General features: G+C 51.4%; 5 protein-coding genes across 6 annotated transcripts in view; all 5 read right to left on the bottom strand.

Annotated features, from left to right (window-relative positions):
• The window catches only part of LOC130253457 (mas-related G-protein coupled receptor member H-like), a 151152-nt gene extending 139108 nt beyond the window's left edge, over window positions 1-12044 (bottom strand). The window contains exon 1 of the mRNA XM_056492047.1: window positions 11936-12044. The gene's annotated coding sequence lies outside the window, so the exon portion shown is untranslated. The remainder of the gene's footprint in view (window positions 1-11935) is intronic.
• The window catches only part of LOC130253447 (mas-related G-protein coupled receptor member H-like), a 141206-nt gene that overhangs the window by 1324 nt on the left and 121287 nt on the right, over window positions 1-18595 (bottom strand). Inside the window, exon 1 of one of the 2 annotated variants that reach the window (XM_056492025.1) lies at window positions 55-596. The exons of the other annotated variant lie outside the window; for it this stretch is intronic. The gene's annotated coding sequence lies outside the window, so the exon portion shown is untranslated. Of the gene's footprint in view, window positions 1-54; window positions 597-18595 lie in introns of those variants that run through there. 2 annotated transcript variants of the gene reach the window in all.
• On the bottom strand, window positions 1662-2692 carry LOC130253601 (mas-related G-protein coupled receptor member H-like). The gene has a single exon (XM_056492303.1). It carries the CDS (start codon window positions 2607-2609, stop codon window positions 1662-1664), a length of 948 nt encoding a protein of 315 aa, XP_056348278.1. The 5' UTR covers window positions 2610-2692.
• Window positions 8014-9205, bottom strand: LOC130253473 (mas-related G-protein coupled receptor member H-like). Its single transcript, XM_056492063.1, has one exon. The coding sequence runs from the start codon at window positions 9062-9064 to the stop codon at window positions 8150-8152; it is 915 nt and encodes a 304-aa protein (XP_056348038.1). The 5' UTR covers window positions 9065-9205; the 3' UTR covers window positions 8014-8149.
• LOC130253436 (mas-related G-protein coupled receptor member A8-like) lies at window positions 13363-14422 on the bottom strand. Its single transcript, XM_056492010.1, has one exon. It carries the CDS (start codon window positions 14337-14339, stop codon window positions 13389-13391), a length of 951 nt encoding a protein of 316 aa, XP_056347985.1. The 5' UTR covers window positions 14340-14422; the 3' UTR covers window positions 13363-13388.

The following is an 18595-nucleotide window of genomic DNA, read 5'->3' as shown; positions in this document are numbered from 1 at the left end:
CAGCTGCTGGAGGAGAGGAAGATGGGGAGGGAGGAAGGAAAACATTCCACTGACCTGTTCACTGTGGAGCAGCAGCAGGCAAAGGGGGTCTGTGCAGCTCAGTGGTGCTTCCTGGTAGCTCTTGCTCCTTTGGGGTCAATATCCTAAAGTGGATCCTCCCTGGTCAGTAGTATGAAGAAGGAGAAAGTGTTCAGATCACCAGGAGCTCCCCTGTCCTGTCGTACCAGCTGCTGTCCATGCCCTATCCTGGTGTTGCTCCCCAAGACTTGGTGCAGTCATTGGGCAGTCGGAAGTTGCATCTTTGGCTACGTCAGAGCTCCACTTCTGTGGAGTAATTTGTTATGACTTTTTTTTTTTTTTTTTTTTTGTCCACTACGGAAGTGGTTTTTGCCAGATGCTCCACAGACAAAATTTTGCAATTGGCTGCTCATTTCTTCTTGATGAGAAACACTCCACTTCCCTGCACAATGTCCCATTCTCTAACCGCCTTCCCTCTCCTGGCACATTTTTACCATTCCTCGTTTTTCTTCCCTGAGCGGTCATTGTCCCTGCAGCAGCAGGGAGATGCTGGTGGTGCTGATGGCACTGGAATGCTGGCAGCGCTGGCAGTGCTGGCAGTGCTGGCAGTACTGGTAAGGCAGCTGGCTGCTTGTCAGAATCGTTTCGCATTCTGGGAAGAGCTCCGGGATCATTGCCAAAACCTCCCCTTGGCCCAAGGACGCTCAGCTGAGCTTCCTCGCTCTATCCCAATCCCATCCTCACTTCGGCTCCTCTTTCCTGGTGCCTGTCCCATCTCATCCCCATCCCCGCTCCCCCTCCCCGCTCTCCATCCTCCCCGCATCCTCTCCCATCCCGCAGGTTTCCCGACCGGCGGCGGCTTCTCTGCTCCGAGCACCGTCTGCCGGGCTCTGCTGTCCTCCAGTGGGGAGATTTGGGATCGGCAGCATCCAGACCCGCTCCGACTTTGTTTTCACCTCTCCAGACCCCTACGACACCCAGGCCCCTCCTCCCCCGGGGCAACCCATCTCCTCCAGCAGCCCGGCTCCTGCCCCGCTCCACCCGGGACTGCCGGCAGTGTCCCTGCCCCTCCTGGCCATGGTGTTCTAGCACCCGGGAGGGAGGAGGAAAACCCTGCTCCCGTGTGCTCCACTCAGAGCATTCCTCCCACATGCCCCTGCTCCCTTCTCCTGCGGGATTCCACCGCGGGAGTGTTCCAAAGGAGTGTTTGAGATCCATGATCACCGCCAAGGGGATCAGTAAAAAAACCAGATTTAATATTAAGCGTCAGCACAACGGAGTTCAGTGGCCAGGTTCACTCCAGCCCTGACTGCACAGGCACACCAAGGGAAAAAATCTTTACAAAGAAAATCCAGTCAATGCAGCAGGAAATATGACACGTGTGTGGACTCAGACAGTCACTGCAAGGTCCTGTGCAAAATCGCCCTCAAATGCAGTGAAAGGCTCATTCTGAATGCTTTTGCAGCTCCTCACCAGGTGAAGAGTTGAGTGTCGAGGAGTGGGAGAGTTGGCCCAGGAGCTGTCAGCCTTCAAGGATCCTCTGAGTGGAGCAAATGGGAGAGTTCCTAGCTCAGGTGACTCAAGGAAATCCACAGCCACTGTCCCAGGGTCCTTCAGCAGAGCAGGGGAAGGGATCAACAGGCTCAGACCCCTGTGTCCATAGCAGCATCATTGCTGCAGGCAGGGTTTTCTTTCAGCTCCCCAAACACCCTGTGGAGAGCCTTCCTTAGGGACAGCATGGAGCAGTGTCTCCAGCAACCCCCCATGGAGCAGTTTCTCCTCCAGCTCCCCACGAAGATGTAGATGAAGGGTTTTGTGCTGCTGTGGATGCAGATAAGTAGCAAAACCATCTGGGAGGACAGAACGATGTAACCGAACTGCTGCAGGAAATTGCAGAGGCCGAGTGGGAGAGCAAAGAGGAGGACAAAGAGCACAGTGAGGAGGATAACAATGTCGAGTCTCTTGGGTTGCTGCTGCTGGGGTCCACACTTCACTTTAATGAAGAGGATTGTGCTGGAAATGAGCATGGCTGGGGTAAAGAGGAAGAGGTTGAGGGTGTACATGGAGGTGAGGGACACCTGGCAGTGCATGTGCTCCTGGCAGAGGCAAAGAGAAGAAACTGTGACAATGAAACCGACGGACAGGGCCCATAAGAGGATATTTACCACTTCCAGACACTGCTGGGGACAGTGCCTGTTGTACCAGAGCGGGCAGTGGATGGACATGCACCTGTCGATGCTGACTGCTGTCATCAGATACAAGCCCAGGTTGTAGGGGAGCAGAGAAAGCAAGAAAATTGTCCTCAGGAAAGTCAGGGGCATGAGGATGGAACAGGACATGTTCTCCAGCAGGTAGAGCAGGGTGGAGGGGACCATGATGAGGAGGAAGAGGAAGTCGGCGAAGGCCAGGTCGAAGATGTAGAGTGTGATGGAGTTCCTGTGCTGGAGCCAGAGGACAGCCCCATTTCCAGCCAGCCCACAGAGGCAGATGAGCAGCAAGACACCATCTAAGGCCACATTGGTGACATCTACCTCACAAAAATTATCTTCAGTGGATGATGTGGGTGGTGGGGATACAGTGCTCACCTCCATGGATGGACACGGGGCAGGCAGTGGGATGTGGCTCCTGGCTGTGGTCAGAGTGGATGGGAGTCAGTGACCGGAGAATCCAGAGATGGACCATGCAGCTCCTCAGCAGCAGCTCCCTGCAGTGGGAAGGATTCCGTAGAGAGAAATGAGATGTGCAGGAGAAGAGAGCGGTGGAAATTGTGGGGTGAGACAAGGAGGTGGGAGGGTTGGGCTGGTTGGTAGGACATTGATAAAGAACGTACAGAATAATCAATTTCTACTCTTCTGAAGTTGCTCAAGGACCAAATGGCCAAAAAGATAAAAGGCACACAGGATGATGAATGTAGCTGGAGCCAGTGCAGAAACACAGAAGGAGGCCTGCAGTGGTTTTGGGAAAGTTCTGTAACAAGAAGAAACAGTGCATGGCCAAAGGAAAAGTTCAAGGCAGGGTCACCTTCAATATTGCAGCACTCAGTGAATACAGCCACCAGAGACCCCTCTGAATGATCCTCCAGGATCATAAAAGTACTTTCAGAAGGAGGCTGACACGTGAAAATTAATTCTAGGAAAATGATGTTTATGTGTTAACGTGTTTATGTGTAATGTGTTAATGTTTTTATGTGTTAGATAAGAAAAACTTTTCACTATCTATGTGTGGATTTAATGGATAAAACCCCTGTTGTAAAGTCTCACCACAAACAACAAGTAGAGATCCTTCTGTGCCTGTTGTGTATGTAAAGAGGTGTGCTTCCTCATGCCTCCCCTTGTGTTAGAAAGTTTATTGTGGCTGATTTTGGTATCGCTTCCCAATCCCCATCTCCACTCGCCATGGCATCCCATCCCCTGGCCTCCCATGGCATCCCCTGGCATCCCATGCCATGCCATCACATGCCATGCCATGCCATGCTGTAATGGTTTTGAAAGCAAAACCAGTGAGACACTGCAAGTCAGAAATACAATTTAATAGGAAAAAAAGAGAAAAATAAAATGCATCCAATAGTGAAAAAGAAAAACCACTGAGGGAGTCAGAATACAACCTGACACCCTGCTAGTTAGGGTGGTGGCAGCAGTCTAGAGGAAGTGGTCTTGTTGAAGCAGTGATCCTGTGGAAAGGTCTGGTAACTCTTGTCCTCTGGAAACCAGTGGGTAAGGGCTGCTTTGGTGTTCCAAATCTCAGTTTTTATCCAAGGAGGAAAATATGTTGCTCCTCCCCCTGGGTGGAGCATGTCCCAGTGGCAGGATGCAATTTTTTCAGTCATGCAGTGGGACTCAATGGCCCATTAACAGAAGATATCTCCCTGGAGGAAGGGTGGGTTATGGGAAAGATAAAGAACATTGTTCCATCTGGTTTTTAACAGATGGCCCATTAGCAGAAGATATCTCCCACAGAGATAAGAATCACTGCCCTACATGGTTTCAGCAGATGGTGATCGAATACATAACCCTGGGCATATCTTTACATTGTAACCTAGGACACATGCTGTGCCACGCCATGCCATCCTGCAGATTTCCCAGCTGGGGGCCACTCTCTGGCTCTGAGCGCAACCTATAGGGCTCTTCTTCTCTCCCGTGGGGACATTCGGGATCTGTGACCCTTCCCGACCTCCTCCAGACCCTTCCAGAACCCTCCCACAACCTCCACATCTGCACCAGGGCTGCCTTTTCCCCCAGCAACCTTGCTCTGCACAGGACCATGAGGAGTCATTCATGCTCTTACATCTTAAAATTAACAATTTAGCAAAGAAATGACACTTAACAGCATTTAGCTGAAAAGGTATCTCATGACTTAACCTCACTTACAGGCCTGACTCACTCACTGCAGGGGCCCAGGAAAGCTCCAAGGGTCTCCTTTTGACTGCTCTTTACAGGGCCCCAAGAGATGGGCTTCAGTCATAACCATGTTTCACCCTGTCCACACTTCAGGCTGGAAACTTTCTGTGAAAGTGTGAGAACCGGGATGTTGTGCCATACAGGGAAATAAGATAATTTCCAAGGCTGTCCATAGAACCCAGGAGTTTGTTGGAGAGCAGCAGTTCCTGGGAGCAGAGGGTGTTTCTGATGAGCTGCAGAGGAGCTGAGACCAGGGGCTGCTCCTCAAGGCTGATACCTCAGGAGCATTTTTCAGATCCCAGTGCAGCCTGGAAAGGGGGAGGGGATGCGCCATCACAGGGAGGGTGATACTGTGTATATTTATTCATCAGGTGGCTGCAGGAATCCCTCAGCCACTGTCCTGGGATTCTTCAGCAGAGTAGTGGAAGGGATCAACAGGCTCACACTGGTGTGTGAATGGAAGCATTACTGCTTCAGGCAATGTTTTCTTCTGGCTTCTTAAAGACCCTCCAGAGGAAGTCCCTTAGGGCCCCCAAAGAGCAGGGCCTCCAGTAGCTCCCTACCAGGAAGCAGATGAAAGATTTGATGGTGCTATTGATGCTGGTGAGGAGGAAAATAACCTTGGAGGATGAAATGGTTTGGCCAAGCTTCTGCAGGAAATACCAGAGGCTGAGTGGGAGAGGAAAGTGAGGAGGATAATGATGACAAGTCTCTTGGGTTGCTGCTGCTGGGAGCCAGACTTGTCCTTAATAAAGAGGATTGTGCTGGAAGTGATCATGGATGCAGCAATGCTGATGAGGTTGGGGGCGCACATGGAGATGGGAGACACCTCGCAGCGCTGGTGCTCCTGTGACAGACACAGGGAAGTAACTGTGGGACTGACAGCAGTGGCAGGGTAGAAGAAGGCCCACTTCAGCGCTTTTATCATCACCCTCAACAGGTGATGGGGAAGGTGGCAGGGGAGCAGAGTGGGAAGAGGATGGACCCGCACCTCTCGATACTGAGGAACATCAGCTGGAACAGCCCCACGTTGTAGCAGAACAGTGACAGCAGGAGAAGCAAGCTCAGAAACAACTGGGGCATGATAATGGAGCAGGACACCTTCAGGAGAAAGAGCAGGGTGGAAGGAACCATGAAGAGGAGGAACAGCAAATTGTCAAAGGTTTGCTTGAAGGGATTGTTGGTAATGAAGTTAATGAGGAGGAGGTGGACGACAGCCTCGTTCCCAGCCAGCCCACAGAGGCAGATGAACAGTGTCACAGTGTGTATGGCCTTGTTGTGACATCTATCTCACAGAGATTGTCCCCTTCAGTGGGGGAGGCAGGAGATGGGATACAGTGGTCATCTCCACGGATGGACACTGGGCAGGTAGCGGGATGTGGCCCCTGGCTGTGGTCAGAGTGGATGGGAGTCTGCTTGGAGAATCCAGGGATGGACCGTGTGTCCTGGTTTGAAATACAGGTATTTGCCAAGAAAAACAGGAACTCCTCTCTGAGATGGAGGGTGCAGGCATCTCCCTCCAAATTATTATAATTTTGGAATCAGGGACTCTCAGGAAGAGATATCCGGGTAGGAATAACAGTTCTTTTCTAATATATCTAAGAAGCAAAACCAACAACAGCTAAGAAAATTAACAACAAACAGAACAGTAACTCAGTTCCAGTCCTTTTTGGCTGCAGACACTCCTTCTCCGTGCTCAGCAGCGGTGGTGGGGGCAGGGCAGATCCCGCGCATCTGCAGAGGGCTGGGATGATGGCAGCAGCGGTCCAGGTGGGAGAGGAGAGGGATGGAGGAAGGGCTCCTCTCTCACCCTGGGGTCACGGCTCTTGGCTGTGTGCTTGGAGGTAGCAGGCTGGAGCGGGGAAGGCAGCAGTGCAGTGTCCCACAGCAGAGATGTGGCTCCCGGCTTTGGGATGGCGGGGGTGATAGGGAACAGCATCGGCCATCCTTCCTCTGACCCCACCGGTGGTGAAAGAGCGAGTGCAGATCTCTCACCTCCTTTACCTGCTCGCCTCCACCCCCCACTCCTGCTGGGGTGTAACCAACAAGTTCTTAGCATCACAATGGGAAAAATTCTACTAAGAGAAAAGGGGAAAAAAAATCCTATCCCCAACACCATGGGACTCCTCAGCAGCTCTGTGCAGTGGGAGGATTCAGTGGGGAGGAGTGAGATGTGCAGGGGAGGAGAGTGGTAGAAATTGTCGGGTAGGAGAGGGAGGGTTGGGCTGGCTGGCAAGGTATTGCCAAATTACAGATAATAAATATTTTCAACTCCCCTGAAATTGCTTAAAGACTCTCTGGGCAAAAAGATAAAAGGACGGGCAAAAAGTGTAGACCCAGGATGATAAACATGACTTGAGGCAGTGGAGAAACAGATAAGGAGGCCTGCAGTATTTTTGGGGCAAGTTCTCTTACAAGAAGCAAGAGCACATGGCTGAAGGAAAAGTTGAAGGCAAGGTCACCTTTAATATTGCTGGACTCAGTGAATACGATCACCAGAGACCCTCTGGATGATCCTCCAGGATCATGCAAGGACTCCCAGTTGAAAGAAGATGCATGGAAATAAGTTCAAGGAAAACGGTGTTTATGTAGAAGATAAGAAAGACATTTTAATGATTACGTGTGGTTATAATGCATAAAACCTCTGTTGTGAAGTCTCACCACAAACAGAAATAAGGAGAGATCCTTATTCTGTGTGTCCTGCTGTGCAATGTTTCACATAAACTTTTTTCCATCTGATTTTGGAATCACTCCTCATCCCCATTCTCTGCCTCATTTCCCCTCCCATCCCATCCCATCCCATCCCATCCCATCCCATCCCATCCCATCCCATCCCATCCCATCCCATCCCATCCCATCCCATCCCATCCCATCCCATCCCATCCCATCCCATCCCATCCCATCCCATCCCATCCCATCCCAGGGGTTTACCAGCTGCTCTGGCTGCTCTCCAGCTCTGAGAGACCAACACAGCATGTTGGTCTCTGCTGTCCTCCAGTGGGGATATTTGGGATTGGCACATCCTGACTTCAACCTCAGATGCTCTCCTGATCCATCCTAACTGACTCAAACACCCTAAAAAACCCCGAGGCCGCCTTTCCACCAGCAGCCCGGCTCCTGCCCCGCTCCACCCGGGACTCCCGGCAGTGTCCCTGCCCCTCCTGGCCATGGTGTTCTAGCACCCGGGAGGGAGGAGGAAAACCCTGCTCCCGTGTGCTCCACTCAGAGCATTCCTCCCACATGCCCCTGCTCCCTTCTCCTGCGGGATTCCACCGCGGGAGTGTTCCAAAGGAGTGTTTGAGATCCATGATCACCGCCAAGGGGATCAGTAAAACAACCAGATTTAATATTAAGCATCAGCACAACGGAGTTCAGTGGCCAGGTTCACTCTAGCCCTGACTGCACAGGCACACCAAGTGAAAAAATCTTTACAAAGAAAATCCAGTCAATGAAACAGGGAATATGACACGTGTGTGGACTCAGACAGTCACTGCAAGGTCCCTGTGCAAAATCGCCCTCAAAGGCAGTGAAAGGCTCACCCTGGATGCGTTTGCAGCTCCTCACCAGGTGAAGAGTTGAGTGTCGAGGAGTGGGAGAGTTGGCCCAGGAGCTGTCAGCCTTCAAGGATCCTCTGAGTGGAGCAAATGGGAGAGTTCCTAGCTCAGGTGACTCAAGGAAACCCAGAGCCACTGTCCCAGGGTCCTTCAGCAGAGCAGGGGAAGGGATCAACAGGCTCAGACCCCTGTGTCCATAGCAGCATCATTGCTGCAGGCAATGCTCTCCTTTGGCTCATTAGAGATCCTCTGGAGGCAGTCCGTAACGAGACTCCAGCATTGCCTCCAGCAGCTCCCTGCCAAGAAGTAGATGAAGGGTTTCATGCTGCTGTGGATGCAGATGAGGAGGAGAACAACCTGGGAGGACACAGCCATGTAATGGAGCTGCTGCAGGAAATTGCAGATGCTGACAGGGAGAGTGAAGAGTGCAGTGAAGAAAACAACGATGTCGAGCCCCTCCGGGTGCTGCTGCTGGAGGCCACACTTGGCCTTAATGAAGAGGATTGTGCTGGAAATGGGCAGGGGTGCAACAAAGAGGAAGAAGTTGAGCGTGTACAGGGAGATGACAGCTCCCCAGCAGTGTTTGTGCTCATATGCCTGGCATAGAGAAGTGATGGTGGGGTTGAGAGCGATGACAGAGTAGAAGAAAGCCCACTGCAGGACTCTCATTACCACCCACAGCATGTACTGGGGAAGGTGGCAGCAGAGGTGGTAGCGAATGGACCTGCACCTCTTGGTGTTGATAAACATCAGCCGGTACAGCCCCATGTTGTAGGAGACCATTGACAGCTGGAAGAGGAAGCTCAAGTATACAGGAGGCATGATAACGGAGCAGGACACATCCTCTACCAGGAAGAGTAGGGTGGAGGGAACCATGAAGAGGAGGAAGAAAAAGTCATCGAAGGCCTGGTTGAAGATGTAGCCAGTGACGGATTTCCTGCGTTGGAGCCAGAGTACAGCCCCGTTCCCAGCCAGCCCACAGAGGCAGATGAGCAGTGTCACACTGTGTATGGCCACATTGGTGACATCTACCTCACAGAGATCGTCCCCTTCAGTGGGTGAGGCAGGAGTTGGGGACACAGTGCTCACCTCCATGGATGGACACTGGACAGGCAGTGGGATGTGGCTCCTGGCTGTGGTCAAAGTGGATGGGAGTCAGTGCTTGGAGAATCCAGAGATGGACCATGCAGCTCCTCAGCAGCAGCTCCCTGCAGTGGGAAGGATTCCGTAGAGAGAAATGAGATGTGCAGGAGAAGAGAGCGGTGGAAATTGTGGGGTGAGACAGGGAGGTGGGAGGGTTGGGCTGGTTGGTAGGACATTGATAAAGAACGTACAGAATAATCAATTTCTACTCTTCTGAAGTTGCTCAAGGACCAAATGGCCAAAAAGATAAAAGAACCTAAAGGCAGGCACACAGGATGATGAATGTAGCTGGAGCCAGTGCAGAAACACATAAGGAGACCTGCAGTGGTTTTGGGAAAGTTCTGTAACAAGAAGAAACAGTGCATGGCCAAAGGAAAAGTTCAAGGCAGGGTCACCTTCAATATTGCAGCACTCAGTGAATGCGACCACCAGAAACCCCTCTGAATGATCCTCCAGGATCATAAAAGTACTTCCAGAAGGAGGCTGACACGTGAAAATTAATTCTAGGAAAATGATGTTTATGTGTTAGATAACAACTTTTTTCACTATCTATGTGTGGATTTAATGGATAAAACCCCTGTTGTAAAGTCTCACCACAAACAACAAGTAGAGATCCTTCTGTGTCTGTTGTGCATGTAAAGAGGTGTGCTTCCTCATGCCTCCCCTTGTGTTAGAAAGTTTATTGTGGCTGATTACTCCCCAATCCCCATCTCCAGCACTGTCTCCAAGCCATGCCATGCCATGCCATGCCATGCCATGCCATGCCATGCCATGCCATGCCATGCCATGCCATGCCATGCCATGCCATGCCATGCCATGCCATGCCATGCCATGCCATGCCATCCCAATCACCACTCCCCACCTTGAAGCACTGCTGATCTGGCTCTTCTGGCCTCCAGTCAGAACATTTGGGATCTGCATCCAGACTCTTCCTGAACCCTCCTGACCCCCTGACACGCCCAGAGCCTCTAGAGCCGCCTTCTCCAAAAGCCCCACTCCTGCTCTGCTCCACCCAGGACCAGGGACATCTCTGCTGTGACACTCTGGGAGCAGCCAGGTGGGAATGCTGAGCCCCTGGGCCATCCTGTCCGTGCTGGCTGTGCTGGTGCCAGCCCAGCTCTGGGCACCCGGGATCGTGTTTGCTCCAGGGAGCACAAGCCATGGGAGTGTCCTCTTCCTCCAGACATATTCCTGGCTGGCAGCAGGAGCTGGAGGGAGCTGGGAAGCGCTGGCAGAGGGGGAAAAGTCAACTCAGAGCTCACTATACTATTTATTGGTATCAGTGGTGGGCACTAGATGCCAGGGGGAATTTTGGGATCTCAGCAGTGTGTGCTATGATCCCTTTTGGGGGATAGTGTTCTAGGACCCGTGAGAGAGGAGCAAAGCCACTCTCCAATGTGCTCTCCTCAGAGCATCCCTCCCACATGGGCCTTGGCACTGCCCCTGCTCCCTTATCCTGCAGCAATAAATGTGGGACTGTGATCCTCTGGATATTTACTAATCAGGCTACTCATGGAATCCCCCAGCCACTGTCCTGGGGTGCTTCATCAGTGCAGTGAAAGGGATCAACCCCCTCAGACCCCTGTGTCCCTGGGGGCATCATTGCTGTTGGCTGTGTTTTCTTCTGGCTCCTCATGATTCCCCGCAGAGATTCCCTCAGGGATGCCATGGAGGAATTCTTCCAGCATCTCCCTACCAAGAAGTAGATGAAGGGTTTGATAGCGTTATTGATGCCAGCAAGCAGGAAAAGCAGGATGATGTAGCTGAGCTGTTGCAGGAAATTTCAGAGGCTGAGGGGGAGAATGATGAGGAGAGAGAGGAAGATAAAAATGTGGAGACTTTTGGTCTTGCAATTCTCTGAGCAGCACGTTCCAGAATGCAGAGGAATATGCTGGAAATGAGCATGAAGGGAGCAAAAAGGAGGAGGTGGAGGGTGTACATGGAGATGAGAGGCATCTGGCAGAGCTCTTCATGAAACTGGCACAGGGAAGCCACTGTTGGATTGAGAGTGATGACAGCAAAGAAGGCTGACGGCAGGGCACTCATCACCACACAGAGGCTCAGGAAAGAATCAGCATCAGCAGCAGCAGAACTAATTGAAGGCTAGAGACCCTAACCCTGTGTGTTCATGAACTCCACATGGTGCAGGCCCACCCTGGAACACAAGAGAAAGAGCTGGAAGAGGAAGCTCAAGTACCCCAGAAGCACAGTAGCAGAGCAGGACACATCCTCTAAAGGAGGAGCAGGGAGGATTGGAGCATGAGGAAGAGAAAGAGGAAGTCGGCAGAAGCCAGGGCTGAAGATGAAGTCAGTGGTGAAGCTGATGTTGAGGAGGTAGAACCAGGGAGGTTCCCAGCCAGCCCACAGAGGCAGATGAGCAGCGTGACACCATCCACGGCCACATCAGTGACATCTATCTCACAGAGATCATCTCCTTCAGTGGGTGAGGCAGGAGATGGGGACACAGTGGTCACCTCCATGGATGGACACTGGGCAGGCAGTGGGATGTGGCTCCTGACTGTGGTCAGCGTGGATGGAAGTCAGTGGTTGGAGAATCCAGAGGTGGACCATGCTGCTCCACAGCAGCTCCCTGCAGTGGGAAGGATTTCCTAGAGAGGAGTGAGATTTGCAGGGGAGGAGGATGGTGGAAATGATGAGCTGGGAGAGGAAGGTGGGAGGGTTGGGATGTTAATCAGGGAATCTGGAAAGAAAGGACACGGCAGAGGAAGGAGCACCTGGGGACGGCACTGCAGATGGCAGGAACAGAGCAGCTGCTGGAGGAGAGGAAGGTGGGGGAGGGAGGAAGGAAAACATTCCACTGACCTGTTCAGTGTGGGGCAGCAGCAGGCAAAGGGGGTCTGTGCAGATCAGTGGTGCTTCCTGGTACCTCTTGCTCCTTTGGGATCCATGTCCTAAAGTGGATCTTCCCAGGTCAGTTACATGAAGGAGAAAGTGCCCAGACCACCAGGAGCTCCCACTCCAGTCCCTCTGGCTCCTCTCCATGCCCTCTCCCACTATTGTTTCTCAAAGATCAGTGGGGTTCCAGGCTGAATGCCCACTGTTCAGTGACCTCAGCAAAGCCACAGGGAGGGGTTGATGCCACATGGAACCAGTGGTGACAAACACAGATGTCACCCTGCCCCTGGAAGGGAGTGGCAGTGCCAAGGACTACAGACTCCCCCTCTCCTTTTAGCTGCATCATCTGAGCCCACTGAGAGAAAGGCCAAATCCAGGGCAGAGGAAGAATTTCTGAAGGCACAAAACCACCAGAAAGGATATCAATAAAACCAGGTTTAATATTAAGCAAACACAGACCAAAGCACTGTCCCTGTGTGTGTTTCTGTGTGTTCAGGTGCGTGTGACAAAAGGACAGTGAGGGTAAGGATAAAAAGGAAAATGACCTAAAAAGTTTACAGCACTCAAACTTAACAGTACTTCAGTTATACCTTAAACTTAGCACACTTAGGGGGGGAATAACACTTAACAACATTTAAAATAACTTATGCCTTGTACTTCTTTACAGGCCTGACTCACTCAGATGTCTCAGGCACTAAAACACCTGAGAGAGCAGCATTGCTCCCACATTTGCCATGGCAGATGCACACATGTGTGCACACAGACAGAGCCAGTGCAAGGTCCCTGTGAGAAATTCCCCTTGGAGGCAGGGAAATGCTCACTGTGGATCCGTTTGCATCTCCTCACTGTGCCAAGGGCTGAGCTTCGAGAAGTGGGGGGATTGGCCCAGGACCCGTCGGTGTTCGGGGATCACCCGAGGGCAGCAAACGGGAGAGATCCCGGCTGGGAGAGGCCCCACTCCCAGGGAGGTTCTGGTCAGAACTGCTGGGGCCCAGGAGAGCTCCAAGGGTCTCCTTTTGGACCACTGTTTACAGGGCCCCAAGGGATGGGCTTCAGTCACAACCATGTTTCATCCTGGCCACACTTTGGGCTGGCAGCTTTCTGTGAAAGTGTGAGAACAGGGATGTTGTGCCATTCAGGAAAGTGAAATAATTTCCAAGGCTGTCCATAAGACCTGGGAGGTTGCTAGACAGTAGCAGTTCCTGGGAGCAGAGGATGTTTTTGATGAGCCCTGGAGCTGTTCCTCAAGGCGGATGCCTCAGGAGCATTTCTCAGATCCCAATATAGCCTGGGAAGGGGGAAGGGATGCATCAGCACAGGGTGGGTGACACTGTGGATATTTATTCATCAGGTGGCTCAGGGAATCTCTCAGCCACTGTCCTGGGGTCCTCCAGCAGTGCAGTGGAAGGGATCAATGGGCTCAGACCGTTGTGTCTGTGATGGCATCATTACTGCAGGCAGGGTTTTCTTCTGGCTCCTCAAACACCCTGTGGAGAGCCTTCCTTAGGAACTTCATGGAGCAGTGGCTCCTGCAGCTCTCCATGGAGTAGTGTCTCCTGCAGCTCCCCACCCAGAAGTAGATGAAGGGTTTGATGCTGCTGTTGATGCAGGCGAGTAGGAAAACCACCTGGGAGGACACAACTGTGTAACCGAGCTGCTGCAGGAAATACCAGAGACTGAGGGGCAGACTGGAGAGTGCAATGAGGAAGATAACCATGTCGAGCCGCTTGTGTTGCTGCTGCTGGGAGCCAGGCATGAAATGAGTGAAGAGGATTGTGCTGGAAATGACCATGGGTGCAGCAAATAGGAAGAGGTTGAAGACGTACATGGAGAGGAGAGGCACCCGGCAGTGCTCCTGCTGGTGTGACTGGCACAGGGAGGTCACGGTGGGATTGACAACGATGACAACAAAGAAGAAGGCCCAGAACAGGACACTCATCAATACCCACAACAGGCGGTCAGGAAGTTGGCAACCGCAGCAAAACAGGCAGAGGATGGACCTGCACCTGTCGATACTGATGAACATCAGCCGGTACAGCCCCATGTTGTAGGAGAACAGTGACAACTGGAAAAGCAAGCTCAAATACATCTGAGGCATTATAGCGGAGCAGGAGACTTCCTCCAGCAGGAAGAGCAAAGTGGAGGGCACAGTGAAGACGAGGAAGAGGAAGTCGGTGAAAGCCTGGTTGAAGATGAAGTCGGTGATGCCATGAATGTGGAGGAGCCAGAGGACAGCCCCGTTCCCAGCCAGCCCACAGAGGCAGACAAGCAGTGTCACACTGTGTATGGCCACGTTGGTGACATCTATCTCACACTCACCAGGTCCGTTGGTTGGTGAGCTGAAAAAAGGGGACACGGTGGTCACCTCCATGGAGGGACTCTGGGCTGGTGATAGGATGTGTACCCCGGCTGTGGTCAGAGCCGATGGGAGTCAGTTGTTTGAGAATTCAGGCATGAACCACACGGCTCCTCAGCAGCTCCCAGCAGCAGGAAAGATTCAGTGGGGAGAAATGCAGGGGAGGAGTTTGGTGGAAATGGTGGGGTGGAGAGGGAGGTGGGAGGGTTGGGCTGGTTGGCAAGGTATTGATAAATAACTTACAGAATAAAAATTTTCAACTCCCCTGTAGTTGCTTAAAGAATTTCTGGGCAAAAAGATAAAAGGACAGGCAAAAAATGTGGACCCAGGATGATAAACATGACTTGAGACAGTGGAGAAACAGATAAGGAGGCCTGCAGTATTTTTGAGGCATTTTCTCTTACAAGAAGCAAGAACATATGGCTGAAGGAAAAGTTCAAGACAAAGTCACCTTTAATATTGCTGGACTCAGTGAATACGATCACCAGAGACCCTCTGGATGATCCTCCAGGATCATGCAAGGACTCCCAGTTGAAAGAAGATGCATGGAAATAAGTTCAAGGAAAACGGTGTTTATGTAGAAGATAAGAAAGATATTTTAATGATCATGTGTGATTATAATGCATAAAACCCTTGTTTTAAAGTCTCACCACACACACAGATAAGGGAGAGATCTGTGTTTTCTCCTGCCCAATATTTCACATGAACTTTATTCTGTCTGATTTTGGTATCACTCTTCAATCCCATCTCTGCCCCATATCCCATCCCATCGCATCGCATCCCATCGCATCCCATCGCATTGCATCCCCTCCTATCCCATCCCATCCCATCCCATCCCATCCCATCCCATCCCATCCCATCCCATCCCATCCCATCCCATCCCATAGCCACTACCTGCCTTGAAGTGCTGCCTGCCAGGCTCTGCTGCCCTCCAGTCAGAACATTTGGGATTGGCTGCATCTAGACCCGTCCTGGCCCCTCCTGACCCCCCCCGATACTCCCAGAGGCCCCAGGGCTGCCTTCCCTTCCTGAAATCCCCACTCCTGCTCTGCTCCACCCAGGACCAGGGACATCTCTGCTGTGACACTCTGGGAGCAGCCAGGTAGGAATGCTGAGCCCCTGGGTCATCCTGTCCCTGCTGGCTGTGCCGGTGCCGATCCAGCTTTGGGCACTCGGGATCCTGCTTGCTTCAGGGAGAACAAGCCATGGGAGTGTCCCCTCCCTCCAGCCACATTCCTGGCTGGCAGCAGGAGCCAGAGGAAGCTGGGAAGTGCTGGCAGAGGGGGTGAAGGCAGCTCAGGGTTCATGATGTTGTTTACTGATATCAGACTGCGGTGGGATGCAGGAACCAGGTGCCAGGGGGAATTTTGGGATCACAGTTGTGAGGCACGATCCCTTTTGGGAAAGTGTTCTAGGACCTGTAAGACAAGATGAAAGCCACTCTCCAGTGTGTCCCCTGCTCTTTCTGGCTTTCAAGTTCTAGGACCCAGGAGAGAGGAGGAAAGCCCAGCTCCAATGTGCTCTGCAGGAGAACACAGGATGGTAAATGTGGCTGGAGCCAGTGGAGAAACAGATGAAGAGGTCTGCAGTGGTTTTGGAGCAAGCCCATTGTGTTGCGTGGTGACCTGGTTCAAGCCCGGCATGGCAGCCTTAATCCCGGGCCACTCGGTCCATATGCTCCTGGACACCAACGTGGTGGACAGCAAATGGCGTTTATTGAAGGGTCACAAGGGTTTTTATAGCTTGGGCAGTCAGTGTCATTTCCTTCTGCTCACGTCCGGCTGGGTGCGGCCTGGTACGGAGCAAAGGTCTGACTGCGAGGGGGGAAGGGGTCCTGACTGACCGAAGAGCCCGATATCTTCTGCACGCATATCCCTAACTCTCCACATTTCCCCCCTCCCTCATGATTAGTAAAAATCATATAAAATTATAAAATGTAGACATTATAAAATTTCATGGGTTAGTAAAATTAGTATAAAATTGTAAATGTGTTAGTAATAGGCATGCCTTAAAGTAATTGTCGGCGTTCAAGGAACATAATGTTAATCGTTTCTAAATACTTTTTAATGAATAGCACCAATTTGTTTAATATGCAAGGCCTGAAGATTAGTATTAGTACGATTATAGTGAGTGGGCCTATTAGGGTAGAAATTAGGGTGGTGAGCCATGGGGACCGGTTGAACCAGGATTCAAACCAGCCCTGTTGAGCTTCTCTGTCCACTTTTCTTAGGTTTAGTCTGTCTTTCAGTTCGGCCATGGAGTCTCTAACGACTCTGGTGTGGTCTGCATAAAAGCAGCATTCCTTTTTTAAGGCGGCACACAGGCCTCCTTGCTGCATGAACAAAAGGTCCAGTCCTCATCTGTTTTGGAGGACAACCTCTGAGAGTGAGGAAAGGGATTTTTCTAGGGAAGAAATGGATTTCTTCATTTTTTTCAAGTCCTCGTCAACAGTCATCTGTAGTTGGGCCAGTCCCTGATGTTGCGTTGCGAGGGCTGAGACGCCTGTGGCAGCACCGGTAGCTCCTAAACCGAGGAGCATTGCGATGGTGATGCCCGTTATCACTTCTCGCTTGTGGAGCCGGTCGGGTTCCTCGAACAAGCGGTACACTTCTTCTTCCTGGCGATACAGGACTCTGGGGACAATTAAAACTTGGACACAAAAGTCGGTAGATCGAAAGATCCAATTTGTCAAGGAGTACACATGGGCTTACCCTGGATCGTTGACAGACCCACATTCCTGATGCAGCTGGGATCACCCACTGGAACTTCCCCCCTTTAAGCTTGACGAATTCCTGGCAGACGTTGCCCATCCGCTTTGCCACGGTTGCATTGCCAAAGCATTTGCCTTGGCCCGTAACCTGGCTTAGGGTAATGCCTCTCCGGGGGGTGTCCCATCTGCATTGGCGTGGACTGTCTGACTTTGAAAAGATGAGTGGGAGATCGAGGGCAACACCTTCGTAAAAAAGAGGTCGTGCATCATAGCATAACCAGCGTGATTCTGTGAGGTTCAGGTTGGATTGGTTTAATGATAAAAAGGTAGCATTTAACACACTTAAAAATGGATTGGAGAGGGTTGGTTTGGCTAAGAGATCAGATGGGGAGGAGGTAGATTTTAGCATCTGTGTTTTGTGGCTAGAGCTATGGTTAGCAGCGATCTCCTTCCTGGGTCTACTCATTGCAAGAACCGGATTGGGTCCGACTGATTGGAATATTGGAGGTGGGAATCGGATAATTTGTATGTTCACCCAGATGCGGCAAGAAAGATGAACAAACGCTGTCCACGCTTCGCCCGTGGCCCGGCCATCATGGGTCGGCTGCAGGATTGTCATTATATAGCCTGTGAAGGTGTGCTGTTTCCTGCCTTGGGGCAAGATCATGTGCCCATCCATATCAAATTTTGGTTTGAGACAGCTGCGGGGAGTATACTTAATTTGCCGGAACTTATCAGGCTGTTGTGGTTTCCATCTATTGCTTGTCACAATAGTTTCACACCCCCAATATCCACAATATCCATACCCTGGGTAATTACAGTAACTTTTTCCTGGGTTGGAAGCAGAGCACCAATAGGTCTGAAATAATGTCATCTCCTCAAATTTGGGGAACCCTGTATGGGAGGGAAAAATGTCTTTTAGCCTGAACTTGAAAGATGGGGTGTCGGCTGTAACAATTTCTTTGATGACCCTCTCACCTGAGAGATGGTGTAGAACCCACCTGAACGGCTGGTGAGGGTAATGCTTTGTGTCTGCCTATCCTCTGCCTACTAACCCTAGAAACAGGATAACACAGAGATACCGTTGCTGCTTTGACTTTGAAGGTGTGATCTTCTCAGGTGATGCCGGGTTGCTCGGTGGTCTCTCTCTCTTTCCTGGTAGTGGGGTGTACGGGTTGTGGGGGCGTCCGATGATCCAGTCCTGCAAACAAAGTCTCACAATTCTCATTAGCTCCATTCTGAAGGTCTGGTTTGATAGATTTGAGTGGACACTATTTAATGTCCCCATCTTTTTTAACGGCCGCATACCCCCGCCCCGTGAGCACTAGTCTCCAACCTTGTTCCCACTCCCCTAGTTCATTTTTGATTACAACCCGTGGGTCTTTCTCTAGTGCTTGAGTGGCCCAGTGTCTCTGGGCGGGACTGTTTGTTTCATCCCCCCTAGGGAATTGATTCAACGCTAGCAGCGCGGTTGCTAGTATGCGTGCCTGGTCACTTGGAGGAATGGTATTGGTGAAGCCTTCTGTCTTTGCTAGTACTTTCAGTTTAGTTTTCAGAGTCT

This window comes from Oenanthe melanoleuca, chromosome 5, assembly GCF_029582105.1.
Source record: "Oenanthe melanoleuca isolate GR-GAL-2019-014 chromosome 5, OMel1.0, whole genome shotgun sequence".
Taxonomy (NCBI): Eukaryota; Metazoa; Chordata; class Aves; order Passeriformes; family Muscicapidae; genus Oenanthe; species Oenanthe melanoleuca.
Note: the sequence above shows the minus strand (reverse complement) of the source record. Positions and strands in the feature narration are given on the sequence as shown.

Bases quoted from the DNA above. Each gene is read 5' to 3' on its own strand.
- LOC130253601 (XM_056492303.1), bottom strand. From the start codon at position 2,609: ATGGAGGTGAGCACTGTATCCCCACCACCCACATCATCCACTGAAGAT.
- LOC130253473 (XM_056492063.1), bottom strand. From the start codon at position 9,064: ATGGAGGTGAGCACTGTGTCCCCAACTCCTGCCTCACCCACTGAAGGG.
- LOC130253436 (XM_056492010.1), bottom strand. From the start codon at position 14,339: ATGGAGGTGACCACCGTGTCCCCTTTTTTCAGCTCACCAACCAACGGA.